The 13676-nt window shown below is 54.6% G+C and overlaps 1 protein-coding gene across 1 annotated transcript in view; it reads left to right on the top strand.

Annotated features, from left to right (window-relative positions):
* Positions 1-13632, top strand: part of SLC1A7 (solute carrier family 1 member 7) — a 43962-nt gene extending 30330 nt beyond the window's left edge. The window contains exons 4-11 of the mRNA XM_004774430.3: positions 844-886; positions 3422-3644; positions 7070-7169; positions 7928-8161; positions 10270-10464; positions 11258-11392; positions 11833-11935; positions 12542-13632. Of these exons, the coding sequence (XP_004774487.1) occupies positions 844-886; positions 3422-3644; positions 7070-7169; positions 7928-8161; positions 10270-10464; positions 11258-11392; positions 11833-11935; positions 12542-12760 (1252 nt within the window). The 3' untranslated portion in view covers positions 12761-13632. The remainder of the gene's footprint in view (positions 1-843; positions 887-3421; positions 3645-7069; positions 7170-7927; positions 8162-10269; positions 10465-11257; positions 11393-11832; positions 11936-12541) is intronic.
* Positions 13633-13676: the final 44 nt, after the last annotated feature.

Raw genomic sequence — 13676 nt, 5'->3', positions numbered from 1 at the left:
TCCTTCCTTTCCTCACTGATCTGTGAAATGACTTTTATCAAAAAACAAAGTTCTCAGGGGCACCTGGCTGGCTAGTCGGGATTGCGTGGGACTCTTGATCTCAGGGTCATGGCTATATACCTCCATGTTGGGTGTAGCAATTACTAAAACAAATAAATACACTTTTTTTTTTTTTAATGAGGCACTTAGATGTACTAGGTTCTATTCTCCTAATTTTTCTGTTGACAGCTGTGTCAATATTACACCATAAATTCTATCTTTATACTGTACATTGATATCTGGTAGGACAAGACCTTCTTCCTTTAGCTTTATGAAAATAACGTTAATAGGAATTATGGTCTCATTTATGTGGTAGGTCCTGTGTTGGGCACCACAGATAAGATAGGAACCACTGACTTTTCTGGGAGGCCAGGCTGGGGGAGGGTGCAGACTGGTAAGCCAGGGCCACACTGCAGCACTCTGGAGTATGGGTGACCCCCAAGGAAAGGCCTACAGAGTTGGCCAGCAATCAGAGAAGGCAGGGCCTCTGACTGGCTGGAGTAGGAGCTAGCCAGAGAAGCAGGAAGGACACTGTAGGCAGAAGGAACAGTGCAGACCAAGGCCTGGCTGCTGGAGAAGTATGCAGTGTTTCTAGGGAACCATATGTAATTGGTGTTGGAGTTTTGAGTACTGGGGATTGGGAAGGATGGGGGTTATGCGTGATTGGTGGTAGGAAGAGGAAAGGTCAGAGGGAGGTGGGCTAGGTCATGGAAGGCCTTGCCTGCCAAGGGAGGTGTTCAGATGACCCCATGGACCTTCCTGTCCTGGCCTCTGGAATTCTTCAGTAACTGACTCTCTTCCCAGGAACATGTTCCCAGCCAACCTGGTGGAAGCCACATTCAAACAGGTGAGTGGGTCCCAGGGCAAGGGAGCGGGGCAGCCACGGCCAGCCTGGTTTACCCAGCAAGTCTCCCTGACTCCTGGGCTGGAGAGCAGGGGAGGTGCGGAGACCGAAATCCTTACAGTCTCCCCTGGCCAACCCCTACCCATGGTTCCAGCTTCTCGGGAAGAGAACCGACAGGGTTGGGGGAGCCCCCCATGCTCTAGGTTCACCCCCTGCTCACACACCCTGAATCACTGGGTCCTCACAGTAAGCCTGCACTCCGTGCGCCAGTCCCCTGTCCCCAATGAGGAAACTGAGGCTGGAGGATCAGAAGGATTAAGCTCAAGGTTTTATTTAATTTTTTTTAAGGATTTTATTTATTTATTTGACAGAGATCACAAGTAGGCAGAGAGGCAGGTGGCGGGGGGTGGGGGGGAGCAGGCTCCCCACCTAGCAGAGAGCCTGACTCAGGGCTCGATCCCAAGACCCTGGGACCATGACCTGAGCCGAAGGCAGAGGCCTTAAACCACTGAGCCACCCAGGTGCCCCGGAACTGCTCAAGGTTTTACTGCTAGTAAATAACGGTGCTGATCAGGAAAACCAGGCCAATCTGGCATCTAAGCCTGTTTTCTCTTTCTTTTTAAAATAACACTTTTTGGGGGCAACTGACTGGCTGAGTCTGTTAAGCTGCTGCCTTTGGCTCAGGTCCTGATCCCAGGGTCCTAACCCTCTTCCTCTCCCCTTGCTAATGTTCTCTCTCTGAAATAAATAAATTAAAATCTTTAAAAAATAAAACAAAGCAAAATAACCCTTTTTCCCAGGAGCAAGAATACTAATCATGCTCAGTGTAAAATATTAGGAAAATACTCCAAGTACAAAGTAGAAAATAAAAATCATTTCTTGTTCTAGGACCAAGCAACAGTCGGTACTAGGTGGGACACTTCTAGTCTTTTCTCTCTGCTTAAATATGTTTTGAAAAAACAAAATCAGGATAATGGTGCACAGATGGTGTGTATCTTGCTTTTTCCCCACGCTCATTATAGCATGAGCATTTGCCCTGGTTATTAAGTGTTTCTTAAAATACAGTATTTGTGGGAATGTAAAAGCCCATGGTGGGGCCATTCCTCCTTTCGGTGGGCTTTAAGGCTGTATTCCAAGTGTTTCCTTTTTGGAAAAAAACGATGGTAAATACCCTTGTGTGCCAATTTTTGTCTGCCCTTCTCATACTTTCTAATTCTTTACCCCTCATAAAATGTCAGCTTGTTGGTTGACAATCCAGCAAGCATTTCCCAACCCCCTTGCCTGTGCTGGGCCCTGCATTGGGAGCAAGGACACAAAGGAAGAGGCTGAGGGTTGGAGAAAAGGCTCCAAAATAAGAAGCTGTGAAACCTTGAGCTAATCACTGTATCTTTCCCAATCTCCTGGGCCTTATCTATGAAATGAGCCAGAGAGTAACCGGCCCTGAATGCTAGACGAGGTAGTTCTGATTTTATTCCAGTGGTGATGGTGAATTATTGAAAGTGTCAGAAAAAAACACTGAATGTTGCACGACCTCATGCCTACCTGGAATGCCCTTTCTCTTTTGGCAAAGTCCTACCCATCCTTCAAGATATCCCCTTCTTTGTGAAGCTGTGAAAAGGCAAAGTAGCTCACTCCCTTTCCAAAGCTCTCAGTGCAGAATTCATGTCCAGTTCATCTTTGCTTCCCTGGCATCCACCACAGCATGTTCAATGTTGGAATGATGATGACGACTGTGGTGGTGGCATAACAGTGGCAATGGCCACATAAGGGATCCCACACGCCAGGCGCTGTTCTAAACACTTCACATATGTTGTCTCATTTAATCTAACAAGCTAGGTATGACTGTGACCCCCATTTTAGAGATGAAGACACTGAAGCACAGAAAGTTGAGGGCCCATGTATTTGCTGAGTGGTTCCCCCATCCCACCCCCCAGAAGGCCTACCTCATTGACACCATGGTGTTAGGAGGATAGAAGACTCCCTGTTTGGGCTCCTAGTGCCCAAGGAGTGAGGGGGAAAGGGCCAGGAATGCCCTGGGGTAGAGGAGGAAAGGAAGACGCTTGGAGGTTCAGTTCCTCCCAGATGGATCTTCTTCTCTTTAAGAAGGCTTGGGGCAACCTGAGCTTTTCAAAGAGAAGGTCCAAGTTTCCATCGGTGGCAGGCAGGGCTGGCTGGCAGTTAGATGGAGGGAAAATGGATGCTTGGGAGGGATAGATGAGTGAATGGAAAATTATCTGGGTAGAAGAGGACATGGGTAGAGGGGAGCCCAGATGGGTGCAATGTTGCAGAGAAGGAAGAAGATGGAAGAAGGCTTGGGGAGACACATGGCTGGGGAGTATGTCCATGGCTGAAGGAATCTCAATTTTCTTTTTGGTAAAATCTTGGTAATACTCTTGGCTACCTCACAGGGTTATTGTTAATCAAATAGTTCTTGACCACATACAAAGGTGCCTCCAAGACGTTATTATTGTTGTTGATGATGATATTAAGAACAGTATTTGGCCCTGACTCCTTCCTGGTTGGGGTGTTGTCCACTAGTACCGCACCAAGACCACCCCCGTTGTCAAATCCCCCAAGATGGCATCCGAGGAAGCCCCTTCTCGGAAGATCCTCATCTATGGGATCCAGGAAGAGAATGGTTCTCATGTTCAAAACTTCGCCCTGGACCTGACCCCACCACCTGAGGTTGTTTACAAGTCAGAGCCTGACACCATCGATGGCATGAATGTGCTGGGCATCGTCATCTTCTCTGCCACCATGGGTATGTGCTGCCCTCCCCCACCCCCAGCAGTGGCCTGGAGCCAGTCCCCTTCTGCATCCATCCTTTGTCACCTATAACCACTGATTGAATAACCTGGAATCTCCCATCTTCCAAGTGGTTCTTTTCTCTCCTATCCAGTGGAGTGGCTCAAGTCCCCATTCCATTACTGAGGGGTGTCTCCAACCCTCCCCCCCTGCTGGAGTCAGGGTTCCTCACCTGGAATTCTCCGTCCCTGGGTGCTAGTCAGCTTCCAGGGGTGTCAGCTTGCGCTTAAAGATGACCATCCCTTGGACTCCCTCCCAGCAGCCTGTTCCATTTTACTGAGGTCTGGGGATCCTGGGGTAGGGTGAGGGGAGGTTACAATAAAGAACAGGAAAAATCTAAAATGCTCTGTCATCACCATCTCTTTAAAGCCCCCTTATTTCTTCCTTCCATCTCCCACAGGGGCTTCTCACTGACCAACTGCCTCCTCAGACATGTATGTGTCCTTTCTCAGGGCCCACAGTTGGCCTCCCTGACCACACCCTGCCCTTTGCTACTCTTCTCTGAGAGCTGCCAGGACCCCCAACCATAGGCTATTACCATGAAGCGAGTGAAGCTTAACTTGCAAAGGCCAAAAAAAAAAAAGGTATTCTTTTTCTTAGAGAGGGCCCCAAACTGTATAAGCTTCAGATCCCACAAAACCTATGGGCCTGCCTCTGCCAGCAGTGCCCTCGCCACCAATACCAAAACACACATACACAAAACCCTTCCCCTTCTTGGGGACAAGCCATCCAGAACAATCTAGCTCGTCAATCCTCATCTTGTCCTTCTAAACCATGTCAGAGGTCATTGTGAGTCTTACTCTAAAATTGGTATCAACCTCCCTCTTCATTCTGGGATAAGGGCCTGGGAGAGCCTCGCCTACCTCCCTGACTTCTCCACAAGGTTTTCTCACGGTCCCCGGTAGCTCACACTGGATAGCCGGGCACCATCTTCTGCCTCAGCCTCTGCCTTAGCCCACATCCAGATCTGTCAGGTCTACCTCTGAAACCTCTCAGAGCCCGCATTTCCCTCTGCCCTCTGCGAGCACTGTGGTTCTGCAATACCGTCATTTCTCACCTCGTTTCTGCAAGAGCCTCCTGCCCCGGTGTGTCCTCCTCACTGGCTCGCAAAGTCCTGCAAAAAGCCTCCAGTGGCTCTCCAGCGCACTCGGAAAGTGGGGCCCGAGCCCCGCAGAGCTCTGAACGACCTGGCCCACCCCCCCACCCCCAGCTCCTCCGCTCCCGCTTTATTTCCCCCGCCCGCCATGCTGCCTTTCAGTTTCCGGTTTCCAGTTTCCGGTTTCCGGAAGCCGCCTCCCGAAAGACTTTCCCACTTCCTGCCACCTGGCTGTTCCTGTCCCTAACTCTCTCCTACAACTTTCCCATCTTTGCAGCGGATGAAGGTGTACATTAGCATCGTGTCCCTAACCCCCTAGACTGGTCAGGTGCCCCATGTTCCTCCTTAAATGTTTGCCCTACTGCAGTTATCTATCTGTTTCTGTTGAAGTCACCCAGAAGCTGGTGTGAGCTCCATGCAGGCACAGATGGGCCTGGCTTGTTCTGCATTGATCCCCACAGCCCACCACACGGACTGGTGGGAGCAGGCACGCGGGAAAATCTGTTGGAGAGATGGGTGGATGGCTGGATGAATGGATGGGCCATGGGGGATAAGGAAACTCTTATCGTCTTGGCTCAAAGTTCAGGCACACAGAGAGGCCAGGGCCTCAGGGACCTGAGTGTCTGACAGGGTGGTGCTTGGAAGTGCTCACAGCACATCTGGTCATCAGTCCCCAGTGGACAGTCCTCCTCCCCAGCCACCTCTCTTAGAGGTGGGAACATATAAACAGGACGTCTGCTGGCAGAGCAAGAGAAACCCCAGGACCCTTAAACTCAGTTCACTAAGTGTTAACTGGATGTGTGTAACTGCCCACCTGTCAGTCTGTGTTTGTGCATGTGTGCCCAGGTGTGTATGCACATCTGTCTGTGTGTGCCCACATCTGAGTGTGAGCACGCACACTTGCACAGCTGCTCCGGATGGGGCTTTCTTTGGTCCCCTCCACACAACCTCCTCTCCCAGCTCCTTTCTGGTGTTGGGATGTGGCTGATGTTAAGGCCTCATTGACCTTAACTATTGCAGGAGGCCTTTTGCCACACCCTGGGTCCTGTGCACACTAGCACCCAGGCAGCCAGAGCCCTTAGGTGCCTCCAGGGAAATTTAAGTGGAGGTTGATTTAGCCAGGGAGGGATAGAGCTGGCAGGTGACCTGGGTCTGAGCCCAGCCAGCCTTTGACAGGCCAGACAGGTAGGGCTAGGCTGTGTTACCTCCAACTTGAGCCTCTCCTACCCATAGCAGCAGGGCCTGCATGTCATCCCATCACCATCTGATAGCTCTTCTGTGGACAGTGTGGGCTCAAGGCTTCTCGAGCAGGGAAACAGCCGCTCTCTGGAGTCATATAGGCCAGGGTTCAAATCCCAGCCCTGCTTCTCCCCAGCTGAGCTAGGAGTGAGTCCCTCCAAGCACACTGCCAGTAAGCTTTCCAAGGGTAACCACAGAGTGCTTTTTTTGTGTCACCAGAAGGGACAGCTGTCCCTTCTCACTGTTTCAGGAGCGGCCTGATGGTGCTCCTGGAGGTAAGGGAATAATAGGGGCTCCAGGAAAGGCTTTATTATTCCTTCCTTTGCTCCTTCAGTCATTGGGTGCTTATCATTGAGCACCTACAATATGCCGGCAAAGGCAATTCTGTTGTTGCCCTCACAGAGCTAACTTTCTGCTGGAGGAGACAGGAAGGAACAACAGACAACTGGAAAATAATAGTTATAAGTTATAATAAGTGATATAAATAGATCAGAAAGAGATGAGACAGAGCAGAACAGGGAATGTGCTGAGGGGCCTGGCGGGTCTTCAGGCCATGTGCAGAGCTGGGCGGCCAGTGTTTCAGGCACCAGGTCCTACGTCAGCAAAGGCCCTGCGTCAATGAGAAGCTTGATGTATTCTAGAAACACAAGGAAGGCCGATGATGCCAGAGCATAGTGAGGAGGTGAAAAATAGTGCCAGGTGGAGGTGGGAGGTGTGGACAGGGGTCAGATGCATTGGGGCCTGGAGCAGCAGGGAACTTGGTGATGGTCTGAGGGCTCAGGGAGCCAGTGGGAGGTGTTTGGCAGGGAGCCTTTTTATGGAAGAGAGGAGGACAAGAGGAGATTTCTGGTCCAGTGGTGGAGACTGAGGAGAAGGAAGGGAGAGGTGGAGGGAAGCACTGGTATGTCAAAGGCTGCTGGGAAGTTGGCCGAGGCCTGCGGGCTCCATGCACATGTGGCTCTGTCCCCACTCTGCCACCAGTGTGTGCGGGTGCACCTCTGCATCTGTGGAATCCATGATAAGTTTGTGTGTTCCTGCCCCTGCAGGCATCATGCTGGGCCGTATGGGTGAAAACGGAACCCCTCTAGTCAGCTTTTGCCAGTGCCTCAATGAGTCTGTCATGAAGATTGTAGCGGTGGCTGTGTGGTAAGCCTCATGGGGGCAGGAGCGCCCTCTTCTGCCTTCACCCCGCCCCCTTCCAGCCCTACCTTGTGCCCACAGAGGGGCACACAGTCCCTTCCTCTGCTTTCCTAACGTAAGCTACCCAGGAGGCTCAGGCCTGGCCTGTGGCCTCCAGAGCTAACACATTTTCCGTCAGATTCCACCCACCCCCCCACCCCCAGCAGCCCTGACCAGGCCTCGTTCCAGCTCTGGCCCTGTCCTTTCTGGCCTAGTCAAGCCCATTGGAAGAAAGTTCCAAGCAAATCGTGGCCCTGCTCTCCTGGCCCAGTTTCCCCATCACATGGAGTCTCATCAGCTCAGCTTTTAGAGAAGAGGAACACTGGAAGCAAGAACCAGCTGCCGCTCTTGGTTCAGAGCTCAGGACTTAGGAATCTTCTAGTCCAACCGTTCAGATGGGGAAATGCAGAGGCCTGCTGGAGGTCACGCATGAAGTCTGTGGCACTGCTAGGTTGGAAGGAAGGCCTGCTGAGGGCAGGGCACTCCTCAAAGGCCTAGACAGGAAGGCACAGAGGCCAGAAGTTGTGCAGGGCTGGGCTGGTTGAGGGTCAGGGTACAAATGACGCTATTTGCTGGGCATGTTGGTACACGGTCTCATTCAGTCCTCACGGGAGCCCCAGGAGGCTCAGGGGGCCCTGGGCCAGGAAGCGATGCGGTGCCAAGGCTGCCTGGGACCCCTGCCTGCCTGGCTCTGAGCTGGCTGCCGGTCCGCACCCTGCCCCCAGGTACTTCCCCTTCGGCATCGTGTTCCTCATCGCTGGCAAGATCCTGGAGATGGACGACCCGACGGCCGTCAGAAAGAAGCTGGGCTTCTATGCCATCACCGTGGTGTGTGGGCTGGTGGTCCATGGCCTCTTCATCCTGCCCCTGCTTTACTTCTTCATTACCAGAAAGAACCCCATTGTGTTCATCCGCGGCGTCCTCCAGGCCCTGCTTATCGCACTGGCCACTTCCTCCAGGTAGCCCCGAGGGATGGGCAGGGTAGGGGATGGCAGTGGCTGAACTCTGTTCATCTGTCCAGCCATCAAATGTCCATAGCCATGGAACCATGGCAAGTGTCCGTACGGCCCACTCCACAAACCTGGAGGTACCTATGCTAATGAGACCGATTCCTTTTTTTTTTTTTTTAAGATTTTATTTATTTATTTGACAGACAGAGATCACAAGCAGGCAGAGAAGCAGGCAGAGAGAGGGGGAAGCAGGCTCCCCGCTGAGGAGAGAGCCTGATGCAGGGCTCAATCCTATGAGATCATGACCTCAGTAGAAGGCAGAGGCCCAAGCCACTGAGCCACCCAGGTGCCGCGAGACCGATTCTTTAAGTGGATTGCTTGAGGTCCCACCTGCCCACTGAGAGGCAGAAACCCCTTATTGCCTCTTAACGCCTTTCCCTCCGCTACTACCTGCGTCTCTAAGACCTATTCAGTCCAGGCGAGTGTGGCTTCCGCACACCTGGGGTTGGGACAGCTGAAGAGGGATGAATCTACAGTTGCTGTCTCCTGTTGCTCCTTTTGGAGTCGGGCCCTGCATTGTTTAGGGACTTGGCCCATCCACAGCCAGGGGGACACCCTGGCGGGATGCCCTGTCACAACCTGGACAATGTCACTAGCCAGTGGGGATTGGAATCACGGTTCCATCACCCACTGGCTGTATGGCTGTGGGCAAGTCACTTGAGCTCCCTCGGCATCCATTCCCTCACTCAGAGATTGGGGCTTATGGTAACCTCTGCCTTGTAGGGTTGCTGTGGGAATGAGTGGAGATAACCCGCCACAGGGCAAGAAGGCTGGTCTGGGCTAGATGAGATAGCACCTACTCTCCAGGGTCCCAGCCCACAGTGGAGCCCAGGGGGTGGGAGTCATGCAAAACCGCTGTCTACAGTGGGGGAGAAAGTGCTCTATACTCCATGAAGAAGGGGTGGTTTTCCCAACAGCAAATGTCCTAGCTAAGTCACCTGAGCTGGGGCCTGTGTCTCTCTGGAACCAAAGTCTAGCTCTTCCTTCTAGCTCTTATTGCCTTCTCTTCTCTGGGCCTCACCTTCCCAGTCTGTCAAATGGGAACGAAGGCTACCACAGAGCTCCTTCCTCAACAGCCACATGACCCCTCCCTTGGCAGCTGAAGCACCTCAGGAAGCACTGAGGAGGAGCACAGCCCCAGGGAGGATCCCCAGAAGCCTCATCCAGGAACCTCCATGCAGGGCAGGGCCAGGAGGCAGAAAGGAAAGACCAAGTCCCAAGTGGCTGCCAGCCCCCAGGCCATAGGCCACAGGCCAAGCCCTGCTGCAGTCAGGAGCCCTGGACCATCTCCTGCTTGGCAGGAGCCACAGCCTCGGGCCCAGCACACTGAGAAGTGGACATGGGCCCCCAGGCAGTGGCCTGTGGCAGAGGAAGGGCCCTGGGGCCACACCAACCTGAGTGTTCATCTCAGCACAGCCACCAGGAGCTCTAGTTGCAAACACGAGAGCAGCAGTCACAGGGGCCTCTGCTGCCTGCATGCTTGCAAAGTCCCGGACACTGTTCGAAGCGCTTTCTCCTTGAACCACCCTAATAGTGCTGTGATCTAGGTATCGTGTGGGACAGGGAGACTAAGGCACACACAGGTTGAGGAAGCTACCAGAGCCACTTGGCTAGTGGGCGGCTGGAATCGAAATCCAGCAAGTGGCCACTTCATGTAAACGTGGCACAGCACTGTGATTCCGGGTCAGCCCCTTGTGTCCTTTGGACTTCTCTTTCTTCATTTGTGAGACAGTCTCAAAACCCGTCTCTGACAAGAAGCCGAGAGGACCGGAGGAGTGTGTAAAGCACAAGCCTGGCACGTAGTAGGTGCTCAGCTGGTGGTAACTCCTTTCCCAACCCGTTTCTCTTGGGCGTTAGGCCTAGGCAGGCCCGGCTGGGCCACTGATCACACACTCCCCAAGGATGCCACTTGAGACCACTGCAAACTCCTTCAGCCTCTTCTCCCCAGTGATGGGCAGGCTGCCTGGGTTGGGGGCAAGATTCCTGCCCCGGCAGGAAGGCAGCCCAGAGGCCCCCAGAGGAGGGTGGTGGGCAGACACTGGGCCCTCTGCCCACAGCTCAGCCACACTGCCCATCACCTTCAAGTGCCTGCTGGAGAACAACCACATTGACCGGCGCATTGCCCGCTTTGTGCTGCCTGTGGGCGCCACTATCAACATGGACGGCACCGCACTCTACGAGGCCGTGGCTGCCATCTTCATTGCCCAGGTCAACAACTATGAGCTGGATTTCGGCCAGATCATCACCATCAGGTACATACCCATACCCAGTGCGGACTGGTGGGAGGAGAGAAGGGCATTGGAAGGGCCTTCAGGATCCTTGAGCTCCCAGATCTGGAGGGGGGTCTCTGAGGTACAGAGTAGGGAAGACATTTGTTCTAGGCCACATAGCAAGTCAGTGCTGTGGCTGACACGTGACCTGGTGCCAGTGACTCAGGGCTCCTTCTCCAGCAGCGCCCTGCAGAGGGGGAGCTCTGAGCAGGCTGGGAAGCTGAGGCCCAGAAGAGGTCCTGCAGTCTGGACGTGCAGGGCAGAGAGGGGGCTGCAGGCAGGCACAGGGCAAGCAGAGGCTAGGGATGGGATGAGGGACTGCTAGTGTGGCCGGAACTGAGGGAGGGGTGCTGGGGTGAGGGGCAGGGGCCGTGGGGAAGGCCTTGCGTGTCAGCCCGAGGACAGAAGTCTGGCCCTGGGAACCAGGCCCCAGAGGGAGGCTGGGCAGAGAGCTATGTGCTGGTTGACCTGACTCTCTGGTCAGCTTCCTGGACCCCTACAGAGGCAGTGGCTCCAGGCACAGGCTTCTCCACAAACTCCTCAGGAGGTTCTGCTGAGACCCTGGATGGAGGCCATTGGGCCAGAGGACCTTGAGCAGGGCCACGCCCCACCCCTCCACCACGAGAACTTCCCACTGTGGCTTCCCTAACAACCCCTGCCCCATATGGCTGTCCCCAGAGGCCCTGGCATTCTGGCTTTCTTCTTGGGGCCAGGGCCCCAGCAGCGAGGCCTGCCTCTCTTGCTCCTCCTCTTCCTCTCCCTGCCCCTCCTACAGCATCACGGCCACCGCGGCCAGCATCGGGGCAGCTGGCATCCCCCAGGCTGGGCTCGTCACCATGGTCATCGTGCTTACCTCTGTGGGACTGCCCACTGACGACATCACCCTCATCATCGCTGTCGACTGGGCTCTGTGAGTGGGGTTCACCTGCCCCACCCCTTAGGCAGCCCAGGGAACGGCTGTGGTGTGGCCTAGTAGGGGTGCCTTGCTCATGGACACCAGCCCGGCTACATAACTTGTGGGGCCCAGTGTTCAAAACTGAAAATGTGCCTATCCCTGTTCAAAAAGGATAAGGAACTTCCATAGGGTGGGAGCTGAGCATTAGACCCAGCCCAGGCCCTTCTAAGCATGGGCACGGTGATGTGCCCATTGAAGACAGCCGTGGGTCAACCTGCTCAGGCACAGCCCCCCGGGGGGCTGGTAGGTTCAAGAGGACTAAAAAGTCACCTTGCTGTGGGCTCTGGCCTGGCTGCTGGCCGCCAGTGCTGCCGGGGTGAGCACTGCCCTCCACCAGCAACCCCTAGGGCAAAAAAGAAAGTAGTCTCTGCTCACTGGCCACTTTGGCTCGCTAGGGACCGCTTCCGCACCATGATTAACGTGCTGGGGGATGCACTGGCCGCAGGGATCATGGCCCACATCTGCCGGAAGGACTTCACTCAGGACACAGGCACTGAGGTGAGAGTAGAGCCTCCCCCAACCCACCCTCCTACTACCCCACCCTCCTACCCTCCCCACCCCCACTGAGAGGGCAGAGCTGGGTGGGAGGCAGGGCCTCAGGGCAGCCTTCTGCCCAGCCCTCTGGCCTTGGTCTCTGTATGGGGGTGACTGAGTCCTCTAGCAGCTGCTTGCTGAGCCCTCACTGTGGTGGTAGATCATAGGAGGAGCCGAGGGGAGCAAAGGAAGAGAGAGCCCTGCCCTCAGGGAGCCTGGACCCTTGTGGGGAGGTGGTATTTGTTTACCAACCAGCTTCATTTGGGCGGCACAGGGCTTCGTGGTTCTCAGGGCTCCTTCCGTAACTCTGTGGAGCAGGCTAGCCCACTCCATGGGGGGTCAGGCAGGGGAGCCACCGACTCCCTTGCTGGAATGTGTGGTCCCTCAGAAGGAAGGCTCAGAAGGAAGCAGGACAGAGTGGAACTGGGGCCCAGAGAGGGCCTGGGTGACCTCTCAAGGTCCCACAGCACATCTGTAGGAAAACCAATCACATGGTTTGCTCATTTCATCCACCCCAGCGTCTAACCTCACTTCTTCCTGCTGCTACTGAGGCCTGTTTCCCCTCCCCAGAAACTGCTGCCCTGTGAGACCAAGCCTGTGAGCCTCCAGGAGATTGTGGCAACCCAGCAGAATGGCTGTGTGAAGAGCGTGGCTGAGGCCTCAGAGCTGACTCTGGGCCCCACCTGTCCCCACCATGTCCCTGTCCAGGTGGAACAGGACGAGGAGTCAGCTACCACCTGTCCAGACCACTGCACCATTGAGATTAGTGAGCTTGAGACCAACGTCTGAGCCTGCAGGGCTGCGGGGGCCCAGGGAGGCCTCCAGGCTTGGGGCCAAGGGCAGGATCTCAACACACCTACTTTTCTGAGCACCTGATGGGAGCCAGGCTCACACACTTTTCCCACCCTCGAGAGGTCAGAATTAGCTCCACTCTTCAGACAATGGAGGCTCAGAAGAGCAACACTGTAAGTGGGAGCCTCCCCTGGAGAATGAAGAGGCAGCATGGCCCAAGCCCCGGCTGTGACATGTCTACTGTGATGACCTAGGAGGGCGGCAGGCAGGGGCTATCTGGGCCCACTTTCCAGATCACACGGTTAAGGCTCTGTGAGCTGAAAACACTTGCCCCAGGTCTCTGAGCAAATAGTGCCAGGGCCAGGACTGTAACTCAAGTCTTTCAAGACTTGGCCACTCCTTCCCAGAGGATGGGGGCCTGCAGGGCCAGAGGCGAAGGGTCTCTGCCCCACCTCCAGAAACTCTGCCACTGCCTTCAGTTTATGAAGACACAAGAGTAGTCTGGTTCTGCCCCAGCTGTGTCCCTGCCCAGGCCCATCCCCCTCCCTGCCCCACAACACATGTCTTCGACACACAGCTCTCCCCGAGGATGGCCCAACCCAAGGCCAAGTCCCACTGCCTGCCACGTGCCACAGCCCATCCCACCAGCTGTCTCTCACAAAACTCAGCTGATGTGGAGAGGGGATGTCTTCAGAAGAGCTGCAGAGACCCTTAGAATCATCTGGGCCAGCCTCCCACGGGTTAGGTGGGCCAGCCAGGACTAGGGAGGCAGGTTGGCCTGGGATGCTTTGGTCAAGCTGCCCCTGGGACCCTGGGGTCAGCCCTCTGATGAAGCAGTGTTAGATTTTCTACTCCTTTCTGTGTTTGCAAATTCATGATAACTAAATAAAGGTATTTTGTTTTTCAAGTCTTG

Source organism: Mustela putorius, unplaced genomic scaffold (assembly GCF_011764305.1).
Source record: "Mustela putorius furo isolate JIRA1106 unplaced genomic scaffold, ASM1176430v1.1 tig00003853_pilon_pilon_pilon, whole genome shotgun sequence".
Taxonomy (NCBI): domain Eukaryota; kingdom Metazoa; phylum Chordata; class Mammalia; order Carnivora; family Mustelidae; genus Mustela; species Mustela putorius.
Note: the sequence above shows the minus strand (reverse complement) of the source record. Positions and strands in the feature narration are given on the sequence as shown.